We start from the raw sequence: 23,620 nt of genomic DNA on the forward strand, positions 1-23,620 counted from the left end.
AACTATTGTGACTCTTGGTGTAGGTTGAAGAATGTTTAGTAATGAAAAATTATTCTCGCTTTGGAGAAAGGGAGATAGGAAAACAAATTATAGCATAAGATAGCGTCTCTTAAAAGTTTGTACAGAGCAGAAACACACAAAGAAAAATGGTTAGTTCCCTACCATTACTAGTAATTGAAGGGGGAACAAACGGAGTTTCTAGGTACATACAAAAGGCCCGTGAAAACATATTGTGATGGGAGGGTGTGCAAATAGTATAGTATAGTTAATGTTCATGATAATGAGTATTTAATAACTAAGAATAGCAGACAAAAACAGATTAGTGTTGGATTCCATAGAGAGACAAAATTCATGGAGGAAAAGAGCCCAGGCTTTGGAAACAACTTCAGTTCATCATCCCACTTTTACGAGTTTGCTTCATTTTATGGGCAGTGGGAAGCCTTTGATGGCCTTTAAACTTAGAGGGCTGTTGATAGTCTCATAATTCACCATGCCTGATATAGTTAATTTGCATGGTTAATTCTTGATTTGAACTAATGATTAAGGAGGATTCTTAAGAATGGAAGGTTTGTGTGTTTTCCCAAAGGCAATTAATCAAAATTTGCATTTCACAGGAAATCTCAAGAATGGAGTCTAAACCTTCAAGGATTCCAAGAAGAATTTCTGTTCAACCTTCTAGCTCTGTAAGTGCTAGAATGATGTCTGGAAGCAGAGGAAATAGTTTAAATGATACCTATCACTCAAGAGATTCTTCATTTAGACTGGATTCTGAATATCAGGTAACATCTTAATTTGGAATATATGTACACAGTCTTTTTGAAAATCCCTGGGGCCACTTGATTTTTAGATTTTAGGAAAGTAGTAACTGTAGTTAATAAGACCCTCAGCTGGATCTGAGGCTTCCTTTAATAAAACACATGAGTATATCTGCAGGAAAATGACTCTTCACACCAAGAAACAAAAATTCAGTATTTTCTGTCTTTGTGGACTTCAAAATTATGAAGGCAGCATTGTGGTCTGATATAAAATCATTATATACTGCAAAAAAAAAAAAAAACAAGAAAAATCATTATATACTGTACTTCAAAGACCTGGAAACTTATTTTAAAAACATATAAGTATTAGTTTAAGTATAAATTTGACTCAATGTGGATGACTTGGTCAGAGGATCAAAAACTGTACCCTTTCTTGAACATTATATGTATTCATCTGACTTCTCTGCATGTACACAAAGCAGCGGCGGAATAATGATTGTTAAGTGTTTTTCTTTAGTGTGGCTTCTAAATATTTTGCTTTTACTGGTGGGTGATTATAAAATTGACAAACTGTCTTTTGTGAAGATATATTACTAAGAATGTTTTAGATGAATTTTGGGGCTTTACTCATGGTTAATGAGTTTGCAGATTCATAATCTACATAAGCTACTCTTATGTAGTTAATTTTCCTTTGGATTGACAGCACTTGTTTTGAAATGGCTTCTTAGTGTTTTAAATATGATTGTAGTATAAAATATTATAAATCTCAGAAGGCATGATTTCTAGGTTTAATGCAATTCATATTGCTAATCTTTCAAATTTCAGTTTATTGTATGAATAATATGAATATATATATATAATATGAACAGCTAATGAAATCATATGTGGTGTGCAAAAGTCTGATGTTCAAGTAACTTGAATCAAAGAGAATCCTTTAGTGAAAATTTCCATTTAAGTATTTATAAATTTATATATCATGTGATATATGACAGAATCTCATTTTAAACTATTTCTACACCATAATCGTTTTATAAAATATTCAGAGGAAGACTAAACTAAAAATATTCTCTAAAATGCATATATTGCATATTTCCTCACTTTCTATGAACTACTTACTGAATCTCATTTTAAATATTGATTATGTATATTTTTTACTCTGTTGCTAGACAAAAAGAACACTTGCTTGAGGTACAGAATCACATATTTGCATTCTGTAGAGAAGTTCTAAGTTAAATGAGTATGACTTATTAAGAGCACAGATTTTTTTTCTGTATTCATAAAAAATTTGTCTACAGTTCTTTTTCTAATTTTTTTGTATAGCTTACTAGTGAGGAACAGACTCTGAAACCAGACTGTACTTCTAGATTGGAGTCCTCTTCCACTACTTGCTAGCTGTATGCACCTGGGCGTGTTACTTTACACTTTTCTTTCTTATTTTCCATATCAGTCAGTCAAGTTAGATGAATTATTACACTGAATGAGAATAGTGCCTGCAACATGATAAACACTATATACATGTTAGCTGCTACATTTGTTTTTATTATCATTGTTATAGTTAATTATATTAGGTCCTAAAAGTCTTAGCTATATATATAAAAAATTTACTGACATTCACTTGAAAATATAAGTATTTTCAAGACTATATTCATTCCATCATTTTATTAATGTCATAGATTACTCTGAAAGTCTGTTTTCATTGTAGAAGTTAAACAAATGCAAGCATAAAAAACGATTTGTGTCTTTTATTGATTCTTAAGATAAATCAGGGTTGGAGTTTTTCTTAATGTTTTCAGTTTCTTTAAATAGCATCTTATTTTTTTTAATGGATTATAGGAATATTTCCAATCTTAACTACTACTACCCTGCTCTTTAGTTTTGGTTTAGAAACTGAAACTTCTGTGTTCTTGCACAAATTATTTTATATCTGTGTTTCTTCTGTAAAGTGGTGGTAATAGTAACTTCTCAACGTGGTTATTATTAAAATTAATTGAAACAAATAACACACTAAAGCACTTAAAATGACTGTGCCTGGGACTTGGAGTTCAAATGTTTCCATTTATAATGATGAGGATTGTAATTGCTATTGTTACCATTATTTCCTGGCTTTATATTGGTTTAAGTAGATTATGTCCTTTAAGATATAGTATATGTCATCAGGATATTTAAATAACATATTATGTATTTTATATAATATTTTCAAATTTTATTCAAACTCAATTTGCCAACATATAGCACCCAGTGTTAATCTCATCGAGTGTCCTCCTTAATGCTCGTCACCCTGTCCCCCCACCTACATCCCCATCTGCAGCCAACCCATGGTTTCCCAGAGTTAGGAGACTCTCATGGTTTGTCTTCCTCTCTAATTTTTCCCCACTCAGTTCACCCCCTTCCCTTATGGTCCCTTTCACTATTTCTTATATTCCACATATGTGTGAAACCATATGATAATTGTCTTTCTCTATAATATTACTACTACTCACCAAATATATATTTAATGAATAAGACCTTTAAATATCAAAGGGAATCCTTTTTTTAACATTGCTGATGTTTTCTCACAATTGTTTGCAACATAACACTCCCCTTATCTCACTTAGTAAAGCTAAAGCTTGAGAAAGAAGGGTCAAGACTAGGCTTGTGATAAATCAATTTCAGTTAAGTTAAGGATTAAATAATAGGGAAATACCTTATATTTATATAGTGCTTAACATTTTATAGAACATTTTTTGCTTTTAATTTTAAATAGGTAATACTTGTGTCATAGATAAGGATCTGAAATCTGGAAGTAGTTTCCCCTAGTCACATGATGAATATATAGTGTACCTAAGGTCTAAGGTCTAAGAATCCAAGACTTAGGGATAGCATTGTTTCTTTGGGAAAATATAGATTCTAAGTTCCAAACAATTGATTTTCTGAGGATCTTTTGGTTCTCAGCCATTTGTAAACTGGGATGCCTCTATTATTAACCTTGCTGATATTTCTGTTGCTTCATCTTGAAGTTTTTGTTGCAATTTGAATGGTTCAAATGTACCATGATCATCTTATCTCTTTGTTAACAGTAAGTAGAATTTTAAATATTTTTAAAAGAAAATTTAATTCCTTTAATTCATGTTGTTACAAGTGAAAATTTGAGAGCATTCTGTAAATATGTATTTATGTAAGTTTCATTTATTTATGTAAGTTACCATTTGCATACTATGTTATCTCAAGAATTAAAAGAACCAGTGGTCATTTTTTTTTTTTTAAGATTTATTCATGAGAGAGACGGAGACAGGGACAGAGACCTAGGCAGAGGGAGAAACAGGCTCTCCCTGCGGGGAGACTGTTGAAGGACTCAACCCCAGGACCACAACCTGAGGCAAAGGCATCAGGTGCTCAACCACTGAGCCACCCAGGCGTCCCAGAACCAATGAACTTCAATACATGTTTGTCTAATAATACAAAGTTAGCTGCCAAGGAACTAAATAACATGCATGCATACAAATAAATACAAGTAGACAAGAAAATGAGAATAGTTTTTAAATGGAATCAGAAAAATAAATAAATAAAATGGAATCAGGACAAATAAAGTTAAAATATTGAGAGTAGGTCAAAGTTGTAACACTGATAGGCGTTTATAAGCCATGCATTGTTTTATTTTTTTTATTTTATTTTATTTTTTTTAAAGATTTATTCATTCAGAGAGAGAGAGAGAGAGAGGCAGAGACACAGGCAGAGGGAGAAGCAGGCCCCACGCAGGAAGCCTGATGCAGGGCTCGATCCCGGGTCTCCAGGATCACACCCCAGGCTGCAGGCGGCACCAAACCGCTGCGCCACCGGGGCTGCCCCCATGCATTGTTTTAGAGCTAAACATAGACTCTTGTTTTGGGCATCAGGAATGTCACAGGGAAATCGAATCAGCTCTGTAAGGTGTTTTGTTCATAAGGAAAAGAAATCAATTCCTCAAAGAAAGCATTGCTTGCCATTTGGGTCTGAAAGGGGATAGTGAATGATCTACTGGACATGGTCTTCAGTGTAGTATTCCTATTATTAGTATATTCCTAGTAGAAACTAGAAAATAAGACTTCAGATTAATGTGGTGGTGGATGCTGTAGCACACGAATATTTAGAAGAGGTCAGAGTTCCGTGTTGTTGCTTATGGCTAAGATAATTTTGGTCTGGAAAATTTTCGAGGCAGGAATTAGCAGTCCTCATAGTCATGGCATTGATCCATGGAATGAGCCAAAGAAGAATATTACATTCTGGACTTGTTTCTATTACTGTGTATTAAAGGATTTCCAAATGATTAAGCATTGTCCAGTAGATAGTATTGGTTGTATTTGCAGTCATTGTTAAGGTTCTTTAAAAATAGCTTTATTGAGATATCAGTCACATAACCATATGACTCACCCATTTAAAGTATACAGTTGGGCACCTGGGTGGCTCAGTTGGTTAAACATGCCTTTGGCTCAGGTCATGATCCTGAGGTCTTGAGTTTGAGCCCCACTTTAGGCTCTCTGCTCAATGGGGATCCTGCTTCTCCCTCTCCCTGCTACTCTACTTCTGTGTGCCAACACGCATGTACTCTCTGTCAAATAAAAAAACTCTTTAAAAAAATAAAATAAAACATACCGTTTGGTGTTTATTTTTAGTATATTCACAGAGTTGCGCAAATCATTGCTGCAGTGAATTTTAGAACCTTTTTATCATCTCAAGAAAAATCCCCAGATTCTTAAGCTATCACTGTACTGCGCCTCCATTTCAACACCAAGCAACCAGTAGTCTACTTTCTGTCTCTTTGTTTTTCTGTGTTGGACTTTTCATTGACGTGAGTAGAATCATACACTGTGGTCTTTTGTATTAGCTTTTTTTCACTTCGCATGCTTTCATGGTTCATCTGTGTTAATAGCATATATCAGTACCTCATTCCTTTTTATAGATGAACAATATTCCATTGAATTGGGTATACCTTTTATACCTGAATAATAGTCTGTTCTGTGGATATATCTTTTTGTTTATCCATTCATCTGCTGATAAGACATTTGTGTTTCTATCTTTTGGCTTTTATGAATAATGGTGCTATAAATACTCGTGCAGTTTTTATGCAAACTTATGTTTTCAGTTTCCTTGGGTTTATACCTAAGCATAAGATTTTTCAGTCATTTGGTATAACTCTGTGTTCAGTTTTTTGAGGAGCTGCCAGACTGTTTTCCAAACCAGCTGGACCAGTTCATATTCCTACCAGCAATTACAGGTGTTCTGATCTTGCCACATCCTTGCCTACACGTCTCATACATTTTGATTCTAGCCATCCTATCATGGGTGTGAAATGTCTCATTGCAGCTTTGATTTAGATTTCCTTGATGACTCATGATGTTGAACATCTTTTCATGTGCTAATCAGCTACTTTTTTAATTATGAAGAAATGTCTATTCAGATCTTTTGCTTATCTTTAAATTGGGCTCTTTGTTGCTTTATCACTGACTTGCAAACGATTCATTTTAAATTTCACTATTTTGTTACTAGTGTATGGGAAAGCATTTGACTTTTTAAATATTTTTTTAAAATATTATTTATTCATGAGAGACACAGAGAGAGAGAGGCAGAGACACAGGCAGAAGGAGAAGCAGGCTCCATATAAGGAGCCTGATGTGGGACTCGATCCCAGGTCTCCAGGATCAGGCCCTGGACTGAAGGCGGCACTAAACCGCTGAGCCACCCGGACTGCCCCGACTTTTTTAATATTAACCTTGTGTTCTGCAACCTTACTGTAACCCTACGAGGGACTGTTTTGTTGGTCCTGTGAGATTTTCCACATAGAAGGTGTCCTCTGCAAATATAGTTTTATGTCTTACGCCCAATCTGAAAATTTTATTTCCTTTTCTTGCCTTATTGCATTACTTAGACTTCCAGTGCAGTGTTAGGAATGGAGTAAAGAAGAATCAGGTAAGCCCAAAGTTAGTGGAAGTATGGAAATTAAAAAGATCAGTATATAAGTAGAGACTAAAAAGACAATACAAAAGATAAGTGAAACTAAGACCTGATGTTTTTTCAAAAGCTAAACAAAGTAGACTAACCTTTAGCTGGGTTCACCAAGAGAAGAGGAGGATTCAAAATCAGAAGTGAAATAAATGATACCATAAAAAATAGGAAGGAACATAAGGAACTACAATGACCAATTATGCTCCTAAAACTGGACAACTTATAGAAATAGGTAAATTCCTGGTAACACACAACCCAGTAAGCCTGAATCATGAAGAAATAGAAAGTCTGAGCAGGCCAGAAATGAGTAAGAAGATTAAATGAATCAGTAATCAAAATCTCCCAACAAACAAAAGTCCAGGATCAGATCGTTTCACTTGTAAAAATTCTAACTTCTCAAACTTTCAAAAAAAACAAAAGGAGGTAACACTCCCAATTCATTTTATGGGGCCACCATTACTCTGATAACAAAACCAGATGTGGACACTACAAGAAAAGAAATTTATAGGACAGTTTCCCTGATGACATATGTACAAGTCCCAAATATGTAAAATCCTCAACAAAATATTAGCAAACCAACTTCAATAATAGGATTCTATACCATGGTGAATACAAGGATGGTTCAGCAATGAAGGATAAAAATCATGATCATCTCAACAGACGGAGAAAAAGCATTTGACAAAATTCAACATCTATTTATGGTAAAAACTCAGCAAAAGTATAGAGGGAACATACCTCAACATAGTAAAGACAGTACAGGACAAGCCTTTAGTGAACATCATACTCAGTGGTGAAAAACTGAAAGCTATTCCTCTAAGATCAAACTAAACAAAAGTCAAGGATGCCTATTCTTAACCACTTTTATTCAGCATAGCATTGCTAGCTCTAGCCAGTGTAGTTAGGTAAGAAAAAGAAAAGGCTTTCAAATGAGAAGAGAAAATGTAAAAACCGCCTCTCTTTTCCAGATAACATGATAATATTCATAAAAGCCCTAAAGATTCCACCAGATAATTGTTAGCACTGAATAAATTCTGAAGAGCTGTACTATATAAATTCAATATACAAAAATCAATTGCATTTCTGTAATTACTAGAAATTAAGAAAACAATCCTATTTGCAACTGCACCAAAAAATACTCATGGGATATTAATTAACCAAGGAGGTGAATGTTGTATACTTAAAAATATGAGACTTTGATAATGGAAAAAGTTGACGACACAGGTAAATGGAAAGCTGTTCTGTGCCTTTGGAAGAATTAATGTCGTTAAAATGTTCATTCTAGGGATCCCTGGGTGGCGCAGTGGTTTAGCGCCTGCCTTTGGCCCAGGGCGCGATCCTGGAGACCTGGGATCGAATCCCACGTCAGGCTCCCGGTGCATGGAGCCTGCTTCTCCCTCTGCCTGTGTCTCTGCCTCTCTCTCTCTCTCTCTGTGACTATCATAAATAAATAAAAATTAAAAAAAAAAAATGTTCATTCTACCCAAAATATTCTACAGATTTGGTGCATTTTCTACCAATATTCCAATGGCATTTTTCACAGACATATAACAAAACAGTCCTAAAATTTGGAATCTCAAAAGATCCCAATGGATAAAGCAATCTTGAGAAAGAAAAACAAAGATGGAGGCATCATGCTCCCTGATTTCAAACTATATTATCAAAACAGTATGATATTAGCACAAAAGCAGATACACAGATCAGTGGAGCACAGTAAAAGAGCCCAGAAATAACCTACACATATGTGGTCAGTTGACCACAGTAGAGGCAAGAATGTACAGTGTGGAACAGAGAGTCACTCTTCAGTAAATCGTCTTGGGAAAACTGGAAAGCCATTTTGTAAAAGAATGAAACTGGGCCACTGTCTTACACAATACACAAAATCAACTCAAAGGATTAAAGATTTTAACATATAGACTTAAAACCGTAAAACTCCTAGAAGAAAATATAGATGGTAAGATCCTTGACAGGGGTCTTCATAATAATTTTTTGGATTTCACATCAAAAGCAAAGGCAGTCAAAACAATAGTAAACAAGTGGACTGCATCAAAACTAAAAAGCTTCTGCATAGCAAAGGAAATTGTCAAAACAAATGATAAGGCACCCTGCAAAATAGGAGAAAGTATGTGGAAAAAAAAAGGAGAAAGTATGTGCAAATCATATACCTGATAAGGGTTAATCTCAAATAAATATTCATACAACTATGTAGCAAAAACAAATTTTTTTTTTTTTTTTTTTAATGTGCAGGAAGGTGGTACCTGGGTGGCTTAAACATCTGACTCTTGATTTTCCTCTCTGGTCATGATCTCAAGGTCATGAGGTCAAGCCATTATGTTGGGTTCTAAGCTTAGCAGGGAGGCTGCTGGAGAGTTTTTCCCCTCCTCCTCTCCCCCATAAATAAGTAAATCTTTAAAAAGTAATATATATCTTTATAAAATGGGCAGAGGATCTAAATGGACATTTTTCCAGAGAAGACATTAACGGCTAATAGGTATATCAAGAGGTGTTCAGTGTCACTAATCAGGGAAGACCTCACACCTGTTAGAACCTCACACCTGTTAGAATTGCTGTCAAAAGAAAGAAATAGCAAGTGTTGTCTAGGGTATGGAGAAGAGAGAACCCTGTGTGCTGTTGGTGGAAATATAATTGGTGCGGTCAGTCACCATGACAAACTATGAGGATGCCTCAAAAGATTAAAAATATACCCACCATATGATCTAGCATTTCCACTTCATATATCTGTCTGAGAAGGAAAGATGCTAATTCAAAAAGATATCTACAACTGCATGTTCATTGCAACATTATTTACAACAAGCAAGACATGGAAACCACTTACTTGTCCATTGATAGATGAATGGGTAAAGAAAATGTTATGTGTATATACAATGGAACATAATCTAGCCATAAAAGGGAAAGATACCTACCAATTGTGACAGCATGTCAGGCAAAAAGACATCCCTGCGGCACCTGGTGGCTCATTCAGGCATCTGCTTGAGGTTATGATCCTGGGATCCAGCACCACGGCAGGCTCCCTGCTCAGTGGAGAGCCTGCTTCCCCCTCTCCCTCTGCAGCTCCCTCTGCTGTTCCCCCTGCTTTTGCTCTCTTCCAAATACTTTTTTTTTTTTTTTTAAATCTTAAAAAACCCAAATCCTTAGTGATCTCACTTATATGTGGAATCTAAAGAAAACTGGGGACGCCTCTCTGGCTCAGTTGGTTAAGCATCCATCCAACTCTTGATTTTGGCTCAGGTCATGACTCAGGGTCCTGAGATTGACCCTCATGTTGGACTCTGCATTGAGTATGGAACCTGCTTGAGATTCTCTCTCTCCCCCTCTGCCTGCTCATGCGCGGGCGCAAGCTCCCCCCCCCCCCCGCCCCCCCAAAAAAAATAAAGGTAGAAATTTATAGATACAAAGAACAAATTGGTGTTTGCCAGATTCTGGGGGGGAGGGTTGGGCAAAATGGGTGAAGGTTGTCAAAAGGTATAAACTTCAGTTACAAAATATTCCTTAGGATGTAATGGACAGTATGGTGATTATAGTTAATAATGCCATGCTATGTATTTGTGGTGAGAGAGATCTTTAAGTTCTCAGTCATAAGGGAAGACCATTTATAACCCTGGTAGTAGATAATAACAATTTTTTATTATTTGACCCATGAGATCATGATCTGAGCTGAAACTAAGAGTCAGATGCTCAACTGACTGAACCACTCAGGCGCTTCTCTTTTAGGTTTTTAATGGAGGGTTTCATTACATAGATTGACTTGACTAATCATTGGCCATTGGCTATTTAATCCTTTGTCCCCTCCCTTTCTCTTCCCTGGAGGTTGGGGAGTGAGGTAGGAATGCAATCTCTCTTCCTTTAAAAAAAAAAAAAAAAAAAGAATTCCTTAGGTTGTTAATTTAGAATGGTAGAATATAAATGATGCAGACCAACGGTATTTGAACATTGGACAAAATTGGTAGGAGCCAAAAAAAAGGTTTTGATTTTGAACTTAAGCCAGCAGAAATACTGGTCAGAACCTTTATTTTTCCTTTCCATTTTTTTGTCTCTGGGATGACATACAGGCTGCATGGCCTGCATTTTAGCATTGTGAGTCATGAACATCGTTTCCTGAACAATGAATGTGTCTTTTCCCACCAATATTCAGTGCCTGAAAATTAGATTAATTTTAGACTTTTTTGTTCATTTCTCAGTGTCTCTGAATTTGATGAGTTTTTATCTTACAATTACTGTTCCCTTGTTACAAAGATTTATTTTGTGTTATTTCAGTGACTTCATAGTTGATTTTCCTACTTTTTGATTCCTTTTTTTTATTTTCCACGGTGCTTTAAGGATCTAAGAGGTAGTTGATCTGATAGTATTTCCTATTTCAGTAGCTCTCAAAGTCATATTTGCAGAAGTGCTATTCAATAACAATTTGTCAGGTCTATGCAAAGCAAAAATAAGAGATTTTACAAATAAAGTTTATTCACTTTAAAAGTCTTCTGTTTTATTCTCTTAAATCCATCATGTTTTGGGAGCAAAAAAATGCCCTTTTTCAAAACTGAGGATGGGAATAGATGGTACTTGTTAATTTAGATTTCCTTGCTTGTCAAAAGTGGCAGTTCTTTCTAAATTTTGAATTAGAACATTTTTATTGGGACGCCTTGGTGGCTCAGCGGTTAAGCATCAGCCTTCTTCAGCTCAGGTTGTGATCCCCAGGGTCCTGAGGTCAAGTCCCACATCAGGCTCCCTGTGAGGAGCCTGCTTCTTCATCTGCTTATGTCTTTGCCTCTCTGTGTGTGTCTCTTATGAATAAATAAAATCTTTAAAAAAAATAAATTTATTTTTGGGGCACCTGGGTGGCTCAGTGGTTGAACGTCTGCCTTTGGCTCAGGTCATGATCCTGGGGCCCTGGAATCAAGTCCTACACCAGACTCCTTTTGGGGAGCCTGCTTCTTTCTCTGCCTATGTCTCTGTCTCTCTGTATCTCTTGTGAATAAATCTTTAAAAAAAAATTATTTTGGGGGCACCTGGAGCCTGCTTCTCTCTCTGCCTGTGTCTCTGCCTCTCTATGTCTCTCATGAATAAATAAAACAAAATCTTAAAAAAATTTTTTTTTAAATTTTGGTCTCTGAAATTTAAAGGTCTTAGAATTACTGGCCTATAGCATATGGTCCCTAATATCCTAATAACAGTGTATAAGATGGTTTTGAAATATCTGATGAATTTCATCTCTTATGCTATTCCAACTCATTGATTTGTGGAGAAGGCTTGTGAGACCAAGTTTGTACTAAGCTGAAGCCACATTCAGTTAGCAAAACAGCCCTGTGCAAGGGATGAATGAAATCCTGATCTGGCCGACTCCTTATTTAGCTTTGCTCCTCTGCTTTTCCATGTGTGCAAGGTTTATTCTGTAGAGCTAACCATGAACTAATACAGTTGCCTGAATGTGTGCAGTATGCTTTTTATAATTGAGGCATAAAGGAAGAGGACACTTTGAACAGTTATAATTGAAATATTATGTTCTTATTTAAACCTGCATTTTTAAGGGGACGAACTAATCCTTTTCCTTTTTCTGCTTTATGTTGAATAACCAATTAAAGAGTTAGGGGGAAGTAAAATAGTTTGTACATTCTGAGTGATTTTTATGTTATGGATTGTGTTAAAAGAAAACCTTGAGCTAAGAGGTTTTTTTTTTTTTTTTTTAATTTAATTTTTTCTAAATTTTTTTTTTTTTTTTTTTTTTTTTTTACTTATGATGGTCACAGAGAGAGAGAGAGGCAGAGACACAGGTAGAGGGAGAAGCAGACTCCATGCACGGAGCCTGATGTGGGACTCGATCCCAGATCTCCAGAATCACACCCTGGGCTGAAGGTGGCGCTAAACCGCTGAGCCACCCAGGCTGCCCAGAGCTAAGAGTTTTAATAAGTACTATGTTTAATATTATCTGTTCTTGTTTCGCTCTTGAAAATATTTCAGATAATAAGATTTTCTTGAAAAAAAAATACCATTTATAGTGTTGTAAGATTATATTTCCTAGAATAGGCATTAGATGCAGGATAAGTCTTTTATTTGAAAAGTCTTGTTTTTAGAGTAGTTTTCATAAGTTTATATATTGATTCTTTTCTTGATCTTCTGTCCATCTTTAGAACAAGAAACTGATTTCTCAGGAGTTTGAAGTAATTGAATCAAGGAAACAAAATGTTAATAAGATTTTTTGTTGTTGTTTTGCTCTTCAGTTTTTCCTAACCATGTTTTTTTATATATAGTTACATAGAAGATTTAATCTAAATCAAATTGATTACCCAGCAAAATACAATATAAAGTAAAGTGAACATGGGTAGAAAGGAACAAAGACTGAAAAAACTATGTGGCAGAAAAATTTGTACTTATGAGGAATGAATAAAATTGGGTATTAAACTTAATAGACTGAAAGCAAGTGTTTCGTTGTTCCATCAAAACCCTTTTTTGAAACTTACAGTCCACATCAGCATCAGCATCTGCATCACCATTTCAATCTACATGGTATAGTGAATCTGAGATAACTCAGGGAGCACGCTCAAGATCACAAAACCAGCAACGGGATCATGATTCAAAAAGACCTAAACTTTCCTGTACAAATTGTACATCTACCTCAGTCGGGAGAAATATTGGACATGGTTTAAATGCAGTACCAGGTAAGACTTAAGTTTGTGTAAGAGTTACTATATATGCATTTTGAACTAAAGCCTTTTTCCCCCAAGACATAGTTGTATTAAGCAAGTAGAACATATATGAGATAGTGGGTCAGAAATGTAGTGGAGTTTACAAAATCCTACCTTAAGTTACTGCTACAACTGAAATTATTGTTTGCACTGAAATTAACTCTTTGTTTTGGAGTTTGTTCTAAATTTGATAGAAATATCTTAACACAAACAGGACTAGAATATTTTGAATAATTAGAATTGCTGATATGTACACTAAAAGTGACTGACATGTATTTTGCTGATTAATACAGGAAGTCAGTTTTTTAATTGTTATACTAGGAAAGCCAAATTTACGGACACATATTTATATTTCCTAACCTAAGCATATCTTTTGTAAATGTGTGGTATATACTTATTTTTCAGAAACAAATTCTTTAAACAAAAATAGTAGGTATTCTAGTAGGAGTTCTTTATAAGGAATCTGAAAGTATTCTAGCCATCTAGCTGTATGGCATTTGGACAAGTCACTTAACCATTCTGGGATTTAGATGACTTATCCATAAAGCTCCATACATGGTATTTTGTACTCACAGACATAAATTTGTTGCACAAATTGAAAAGATGTTTCTTTTCCTTGAGAGGGCTGGAGGCTCTCTCCTCAACTTACACCCTCACTCCTCTTCAAATGAAACACTAGGGAATTCCTGAAGTAGTTTTAAGATGAGACAGAATTTGTGATAACACATTTGGAAGATAAAATTCTTGAAATGCTTATGTATTATCAATTGAATTAGTGTAAGCGATTCCTTTCTATTTTGATAGGCAGGACCGCCTTGGGAAAGACACTGCCCATCTGAAGAATATTAAGAGTAGTGTGATGGGTAAGAGCAGACTTGTCCTTAACATTGTAGAGAAACACCATTGTGCACAGATATTTTTTGTCTCTTCTACTCTGTGAAGGCATAGCATTAAATACCCTGGGCCATTTCCCTTAATGAGGAGGAATCAATAAGGCTATTGGGACTAGGAAAGGAAGAACCAAAATTTCAAGGTAAATAGTTAGGGGGGAAAAGTTTTGAGATTTATTTTGTCAAATATGATTTCATTTAAAATTTAGATTATGATTACAACAATACATTAATTCTTAGAGTAAGAGTAAACCAAGTGTGATGTCAATGATAATATTTCTAATAAAATATCTTCAGTGTCTAGTAAAACATCTTCCATTTTGGATGGCTTGATTTTGATTTTGGCTGTTCTTTCCACCGTCACTTTCATTGATTTTTCAAGAAATTCTGTATTTTTTGCAAGCTTTGCATTTTTGTTCTGTAAATTATTTTACCATGCTTACGTTGTATGGTCAGATGTTCTAAAAAGTGAGACATTGGCATCACGGATGGGTGGTAGGTTTTAGTGTTAAAGAAAAATGTGTTTGAGTAGGAAATTTTTTAAGTGATTCATTAGTGAATAAGTGACTTCATTAGTAATTTTATGTTTTGCTGAATTTTGCTTCTGATTGCCACGATGTAACCTTGAGGATTCCTATAATAAATCACAATAACCTCCTTATGTTATACTGATTTGTCATCAGAAACCTTGAAAGCTTTCTCTGAGTTAAAATGTCTTCAATTATTTTAAGATTCTTCTTGGAGGCATAATCAAGTTCCTAGATCTTCATCAATGGTACTTGGATCATTTGGAACTGACTTAATGAGAGAGAGAAGAGATTTAGAGAGAAGAGCAGATTCTTCCATTAGTAATCTTATGGATTATAGTCACCGAAGTGGTGATTTCACAACTTCATCATGTATGTATAAATTGTATTGTTACATACAACGTACCTAATCATGTTACATTTTCCTCTTTATATCATTAAAATCACAGCACAAACGAATATACAAAGTGCATCTTAGGAAGATTTCAAAACAGCTTAGAATGTATTTTAGTACTTTATTTGTTACATTTTTTAAAAATAAAAGGCTTAAAATAGATGTACATTAGTATCCAGGTTCTCCCTGCCTATAATTTTCTTGCTTGTGCTTTTCCTTTTAAGAATGCGTATGTCCAAAAAAAAAAAAAAAAGGAATGTGTATGTCCTAAAGTATACTAAATAATTTTGTATGCTCCAGTATCATTTGCCTTATACCGTTGACCTTGAACAATGCAGGAGTGAGGGAATTGACCCGTCTCCCCATTCTTCCAGTGTATTTGAAAATCTATGTATAATTTTTGAATCCCCCAAAAGTTTAGTGCTCCTATCCTACTGCTGACTGGAAGCATTACCAGAAACATACACAGCTAACACATATTTTGTAGGTGACATGTATTATGTAATGTATTCTTAGAATAAGCTGGTGAAAAGAAAATGTTAAGAAAATCATAAGGAAGAGACAGTACATATATAATACTACTATGTTTACTGAAAAAAAAAGTCCGTGTGTAAGTGGACCTGTACAAATCAAACTCATGTTGTTCAGGGGTTAAATGTAGGGTGTAGTTACTACTTAAATTCTGACCTAATTAGAGCTTGAAATCAACATTTTAAGGCATAATTTAGAATTAAAGTGTGCCTTTATTTTCATTCAATTGCAATAAAGATCCACACCATTTCTGTCAGTGTACACTAAGCTTGAGGTTTCTTCAAGATTAAATACCATAAAACAAAAATGGTACAAAAACAAAATGTGCTTATTGAAGTTGACAGATTTAGCAGGCAAAAGTAGAGTTTGATTTATGTAGAAGAAAATATATTTGTTCTTAAAGGTTTAGGTTATTTTAAATAAGCTTATTGGGGCAAGTCTCTTAAAAATCAATAAAATCATCTGTGTGCTTGGCATCAGGTAGAGGAGTTACAGTATATAGTATCAGTAGCATCTATGCTTAGAGGTCTACAAGTATAGGACAGAAATAGACTTAGCCACTAACAGTTTATCCCTTCATGAGGCTCCATGTGTTACTGCAGTAGCAGTCTTACTCTTTATAAAGGAGTGCTTTATAAAGGAGTGCTACAATATTTCTCATCCTATTTTAAGATTTGAACCACCGGTAGTATACTTTTCAAAATTGCAGATACCAAGTCCCTATTCTGACTCATCGCTCCGAGAAAGTGTTAAAAAAAAGAGTTATGTCTGAGAACCAACCATTGCTCTTAATTTGAAAGAAAAAAGATTAGAGAAAGTTTTAGCTGTCAGCAAGGTTTGCCCTAAAATTATAAGGATTATAATATTTGTGTGAAATATCTTTTATGCATATTGCAGAGTAAGAAGAATCTCCAGAACACTGTCTCCCTAGGATTATTTTGCCTTTATTTGTCATGAGGGTCTTGAATAATTTGGCCCATTTAAAATTCTTGTCCATTTAGGTATTAGTTTACTATATCAATTTCTGATTGACATTTAGATTGTTACACCTACATCAAGTTAGTAGATCTAGGTCTTTATCTCATAAGCTGTGACACATTTCTTTCTTTTCAGTTTGCAGTGTTGACTTAGTAACAGTACTGGATTATATCAGAGGTATAGAAAGAAAAATACATTTATGTTTTTTCCCATAATTAAGCTGCTGTGTGTGTATGGTATAGCAGTATTCGGTTTGAATCCCATGATTCATTTTGCAGTAATTAGTTAAATACAAATTTAATAATACTCATTTTATTTCATGTAGTTGGTAATCTTTCTTTTCTTTCAAAAATAGATGGTCAAGACAGAGTTCCTTCTTCATATTCACAGGGAGCAAGACCAAAAGATAACTCAGTGAGCACTTTACAGTTGAATACATCATCCACAAATCACCAAATGCCTTCTGAACATCATACCATACCATGTTCTAGGGACAACAGTAGAAATTCGCTAAGATCAAATTTTTCTCCAAGGGAATTGGAATCTCCACAAAGCAGTACACAGCCTGGATTTTCTTATATATCAAATAGAGATGAAACCTCAACCATAAGCAGTTCAGATAGGGTTGGTTCATCTCAGAGATCATTTCAAGAATCTTCTGACAATGAAAGTAGACGTTCGACTAGGAGATTGCTATCACGTATAGCTTCTAGTATGTCATCTACCTTTTTTTCTCGAAGATCTAGCCAGGATTCCTTGAATACAAGATCACTGAGTTCTGAAAATTCTTACGTGTCTCCAAGAATCTTGACCGCTTCACAGTCTCGTAGCAATGCAGCATCAACTTCCGATGTTCCTGATAGTAGAGCATCTGAAGCTTCTCAGGGATTTCGATTTCTTAGGCGAAGATGGGGTTTGTCATCTCTTAGCCAAAATCATAGCTCTGAGCCAGATTCAGAAAATTTTAACCAAGAATCTGAAGGTAGAAATACGGGACCGTGGTTATCTTCCTCACTTAGAAATAGATGCACACCTTTGTTCTCCAGAAGGAGACGAGAGGGACGAGATGAATCTTCAAGGATACCTACCTCTGATATACCATCTAGATCTCATCATATTTTTAGAAGAGAATCAAATGAAGTGGTTCACCTAGAAGCACAGAGTGATCCCCTTGGGGCTACTGCCAACAGAGCACAAGCATCTGCATCATCAAGTAACGCTGCTACAGGTGGCTCCCCATCAGATTCAGCCCACAGTGGAAGAAATACAGGAATAACAGGAATCCTTCCTGGTTCCTTATTTCGATTTGCAGTCCCCCCAGCACTTGGAAATAATCTGACCGACAATGTCATGATTACTGTAGATATTATTCCTTCAGGGTGGAGTTCATCTGATGGAAAAAGTGATAAAACTAAAAGTGCACCTTCAAGAGATCCAGAAAGACTGCAGAAAATAAAAGAGAGGTAAATTTGAACACCTGTCATGAGTCCATAAAGCAAAGAGCAGATTAGAGAAAGAAATCTATTTCTAAAATGATTTTTCATAACACTGGTATCTCAGATTTCTTTTCCTTAAAATTTATACCACTAAGATGTTAGCTTCTCAGAGGAAGTAGATGAGAATTAAAATGAACGTAGGCACTGGGAGTATAGATTGCATCAACAAGTAGTCTAAAGATTATTTTTAACCAGCTTTTGATACAGATGAGCAAAAAGATAAAAATCTTGCCCTGTCCCTTGGTAGACCATTACTAAATGGGCAAGGGGCCTCAGTGGCCATGGATTATCAAAATAATCTGCCTAGCCTTTAGTAAGATTTATTTACCATTTGTTTGTATTTCTCAGACTCTTCAAAATGAAGTAAAATCATTTACACAAATTGTTTTGTTTTTGAAGTCCAGATATATACTGAGTATATGTTGTGAATAGTTGACAGAAATACTAGCTCAAATTCAGCGCTTAGAATCTTTTTTTATGCAAATGTAATCTTTGTAGAGTTGAAAGTTGCTTAAAAATCTGGAAAAGATGAAAGATCAGAGATTTCAGTCCCAACTTGATTATTTTGTTAATGTACTTAGTTTTTCTATTAAAATAATTTTTATGACCAAAAAAAATTTTTTTTATGAAAAATAAATTCCTGATAAAATGGGTTAAGATAGTACATGTAAAATATACTTGTAGGAAGAAAAGACCTAGGTAAAGCAAAGGCTGTAGTGTGGGATGTTTTACATTTTTGTTTTTTTTTTTTTTCTATTTCTTAAAGGCCTAATGTAATGAAGTTATTGGGAAGCATGGTTGTTACTGTTTTAGATTTTTGGGTTTTTTTTAAGAAGAAATAATTCAGATCTAACTCTCTGAGGATAAAGGAAGACTGAGATGTTAGACATAAGGGTACTATATTCCCTTTATTTCTTTATGTAGGACAGATTGTACCATGGGAGTATTCTCTTCCTGTACTTGAATTTTGTTATTTTTCCTTCCTTGTAGAGAGATTCACTGCCCTGGTAGTATTAGCTTTAATGTCGGTATAGCAACTCCCTCTGATTACAAGCTGTCTGCTGAGAAATTTATTAACTATTATATTTCTTGAGTTCAAAGTTAGGTTAATTTCAGTGCAGTGGTATAAACAGCAGCAAAGCATTCATTTAATAATTTCCACAGAGAAACCGATTAAGCCAGTACCACCCTGTCTGGTCAGATCACTTATAAAGCAGCATTTGTTGGTTATTTTGTCATAGAGATTGTGTGTGTGTTCCTTTATTATATATTTTGCTCATACATGAGGATTTCAAGACACTCCACAGGTAAATTAATGAGTCTAAAAAAAATAGGCCCCCCAAGTAAAAAATACGAAGCTATAAGCCAAAGAAGGTTAAGTCTAAAGGGAAAACATAAATATTTGTGCTTGAGGTTGTATCTCTAATTCAGCCAGAGCATGATAGTCACCTAATAGTTGTGCATCTAATCCTCTTTCCACACATCTTTTGCTAAATTCATTAGGAACCTGTATGATCCAGGTTGTATTTCAGTAACAGTTTAGGATTCAGTTGTTTTAATTTACTATCTCTTTAATGTCAGCAGTGTACTAGGTAATAGGGATTTTAACAAAAAATTATATATCCACACCATAGCTACCATTCTGCATTTAAATTAAGCAGTACATGTTGGCCTATTAAATATAGAGGACATAGGTTAATGGAAACTGCTTTACACTTTAAAAGCCTGCCCTGTAAAAATCAGGATGGTTGAATAACATTATTGGGGGTAGAGGAAATGGAGAATTTAAAAATCTATTCATTTTACTGTAATTTAATACAAAAAGCTTTATCAGTTTTTAATATATGTAGTTCTGATAATATGTAATAAATGAAAAAAAAAAAAAAAACAAGTCATTTGCTTCATTTATTCATGTTGTCCTAAAAGTTCTTTGGGAGGTGGAGGAGAAAAGTGTTACATATATAAGTATATTCCTTTATACTGTTGGAATTGAAGTAGTCTATGATACTGTAGAAATAAAAATCTCTTAGGGATGTTTATAAAGTGATCATGAAAGGTAAGGAGCTTTAAGTGTGATATCAAAGACAAAATTACTTAAAGCATTTGAAAGTAAATAATAGGATATAGCCTATTTAATTTACCTGTAAAACATTGTAATTTTCATTCTCATTGAACTAGTTTTTTTTATGGTGGTTGCTATTTTTAAAGGTTTTGTTTTTTTTTTTACTCAGAACATGACTAGAAATAAAGACGTTGTTTGAGATTAGGTATGGTTGGAAATGACCAACAAGGATGAATTATTATGGCTCTGTTTATGAAATGTTCCTTCCTTTTTTCTAGCCTCCTTTTAGAGGATTCTGAAGAAGAAGAAGGTGACTTATGTAGGATTTGTCAGATGGCCGCTGCATCGTCATCTAATTTACTGATAGAGCCATGCAAGTGCACAGGAAGTTTGCAGTATGTCCACCAAGAATGTATGAAAAAGTGGCTACAGGCCAAAATTAACTCCGGTGAGATTTACGTTTTTATGTATTTTGTTTTCACAGGTTTTCCAAGAGATGTATGTACAAATGCATTTTAGTTAGCAAATCTGATTATAAATTGTCCAATTTATACTTATCAAAAGTATGTTGATTTTTGAAGCAAAAGCATTAAAGCACATTCGTTGGTGTTACATAAATTTAATTTATCAGAGTATTTTTTATATTTCATTAATCCAACAAACTACTTTTTCATATGTGTATAACTATAATTGATTATCACAGTTGATCCTTATATCATGTAAGATCCTTTTGAATTGAAGAAATAATACCTACAATTTACCAGCTATGTCAGTGTCCTTGAGAAATAATGTTTTTAATGCTGTTGTGCAGTAATGATAAAGTTACTGTAGGGATAAATTGTTCATTGAGTACCCATTAGGGAGCCATTCACAGTTGTAGATGTGGAAGCTAGAGTGGTAAACAAGACAAGGCACTTGCATTTGTGCTGGTGTTGCGTGTTAAAGGAATGCCTTGTTGAGGTGAAGATATTTAAACTGAACAGAGGAGCTAACTATTCTAAAATGAGAGCAAGAGCATTCCAACTCGAATCGAATGTGAAAACTTTAAGGTGGTATGACAAGTGTGTTTGAGGAACTGAATGAAATGCAGTGTCACAGGAGTATAATTAGGGCAAGGAGAGGATGATACAGTTAAGATGAGAGAGGAGAGAGATTAGCAGAGGTTAGCTTATTTAAGACTTTTTAAACTAATGTCTAAAGTTTAGGTCTAAACTTACTTGTCTAAGTGTGATGGGAAGCTAGTGAAAGGTAGGGGAGTAAAATGATTTTATTTTGGCTGCTCTGTGGAGAGTGGGTTTTAGGGTGACAAGAGTAAAGGCAGGGAATCTATCCAGGAATCTGTATTATAAGAGATGGTGTGGTAAAAATGGATGGATTCTGTTATGTTTGGGAGGTAGAAAGAATAATGAAAGGAGTTCATATTTTTTACTTTGAGCAACTAAATAAATGGTGAGATCATTTACTCAAAAGAAGAGTGTGGGGCAGGAAATAATTCTGTTTTAAACATACTATAAACAGCTTACTAAAGAAGCCTTTAAGAATGTCACCTAGGCACTTAGACAAGCCTGGTGTTTCAGGAGGTGCTGAAAGTTACATTTGGGGAATTAGAGCACATAAATAATTTCATTAAGCTGTGGGATTAAATAAGGTCCCTAGAGCAAGAATAGGTATCAGAGGTATGAGGCCAGGACAGAGCTGCTCTGGGGCACCCAGCATTTAGTGGGAACAGAGGATATTTGAGGATCAGCCTCAATCTGGTAGTAAGAAAAAAGAAAATGCAGTGTTGTGTAAGCCAAAAGAAAGTGTTCTAAAGAGGGTATGGTCAGGGCAGCCCTGGTGGCTCAGCGGTTTAGCGCCACCTTCAGCCCAGGATGTGATCCTAGAGATACAGGATCGAGTCCCACATCGGGCTCCCTGCATGGAGCCTACTTCTCCCTCTGCCTCTCTTTCTCTTTCTCTCTCTCTCTCTCTCTCTCTCTCTCTCTGTATTCTAATGAATAAATAAATAAAATTAAAAAAAAAAGAGGGTATGGTCAACCCTGTCAAGTACTGCAAAGAGAGAAGAACAAAGAAATGGCATTTGGTAGCATGAATGTCCTGTCCTTCAGTTTTTGTGGAGTGGTGGAATCATGAGCATAATTAATGGGACTGAGAGAAAACAAGGCAGTGGAAACAGCCACATAGATCCTTCTTTCAATAAGCTTTACTGGGGTTTTGTTTTGTTTTAGTTTCAGTTTTGTTTTAAGATTTTATTTATTCATGAGAGACACAGAGAGGCAGAGCTATAGTCAGAGGGAGAAGCAGGCTTCTTGCAGGGATGGAACTTGATCCCAGGACCCTGGGATCAGCCCCTGAGCCAAAAACCGACTTAACCACTGAGCCACCCACGCATTCCAATAAGCTTTACTGTTAAGGAGATTGGTGATGAGGGGGAGAAATTGCGGACTAAAATGGAGTCATGGGACATGTTTTTGTTTTAAAGTGGGATTTTAGGACATGTTTTGTTTTTAAGACCTGTTTTTATTTTAATAAGAGATACAGTGGAAGAAGAAGATACACGAAAAGGAAAGGGAAAGGTGGAATCCAGAACGCAAGTTTTATCCTATTTTTAATAGGAAAAAAATTACTTTAGAAAGCTGGTGTTGATATGGATGTTGGTTAGTCTGTTGCTTTGATGAGAAGATGCCTGCTTGAATTCCTGCATAATTGCTTGTTTTCTTAATAAAAGGAGGTAGGGTGTTTAGGACAGGTTAAGAGATTTTGATGTGTAGGGAAAATAATACTTAAAAGATGTTTTTAGTACCTCTTGGAGGTACTAGTGTCCATAAAAATCTGTGGTATGAAGATGATTTAAAAGTAAGACGTATATATATTTTTAGAAACCATTTTCAGAGATGGTTGGATATAGACATGGATTTGAGTTTGCTGGGTTTGGGATCTTTGCCAGGCAAATATGATGAAAGGAGTTAAGAATATTCATAAGGACATAGTTGTGGTGACCGTGGAAATTAATTATCCAGGAATTGGATAGTAAGAAAGCGGCAGGGTTAGTGTCTTTGAGTCTCATTGATACTTAAGAGAATTGCCAGAGTAGATGAACTGGAATGATGAGAAGTTGTAGGTACAATGGAGAAAATGTCTAAAATATAGACTTAGGTGTTGTGTAATAAACTATGATAACAAAGTCAAGGATATGACCATAGTGGTTGGCTGGGGTGGGGAAGGGTAATACTTAGAAGCATGGATGTAGAGGAAGTCAGAATGAAAAATGTGTGTAGATATTGAAATAGCCAAGAAGTAAATTGGTAAAGTTAGAAAGCTAGGTGCTAAAGTTATTAAT

General features: G+C 35.1%; 1 protein-coding gene across 11 annotated transcripts in view; it reads left to right on the plus strand.

Annotated features, from left to right (window-relative positions):
• The window catches only part of MARCHF7 (membrane associated ring-CH-type finger 7), a 51,518-nt gene that overhangs the window by 17,068 nt on the left and 10,830 nt on the right, over positions 1–23,620 (plus strand). For 7 of the 11 annotated variants that reach the window (XM_025471112.3, XM_025471114.3, XM_035696665.2 and 4 more), the window contains 5 exons: positions 615–779; positions 13,180–13,375; positions 15,024–15,191; positions 17,078–18,185; positions 20,559–20,728. In XM_025471112.3, the coding sequence (XP_025326897.1) occupies positions 627–779; positions 13,180–13,375; positions 15,024–15,191; positions 17,078–18,185; positions 20,559–20,728 (1,795 nt within the window). In that variant the 5' untranslated portion in view covers positions 615–626. Of the gene's footprint in view, positions 1–614; positions 780–3,665; positions 3,811–13,179; positions 13,376–14,206; positions 14,436–15,023; positions 15,192–17,077; positions 18,186–20,558; positions 20,729–23,620 lie in introns of those variants that run through there. The other 4 variants (XM_035696684.2, XM_049106155.1, XM_025471116.3 and 1 more) reach the window with 3 other exon arrangements.

This window comes from Canis lupus, chromosome 36 (assembly GCF_003254725.2).
Source record: "Canis lupus dingo isolate Sandy chromosome 36, ASM325472v2, whole genome shotgun sequence".
Lineage (NCBI taxonomy): Eukaryota > Metazoa > Chordata > Mammalia > Carnivora > Canidae > Canis > Canis lupus.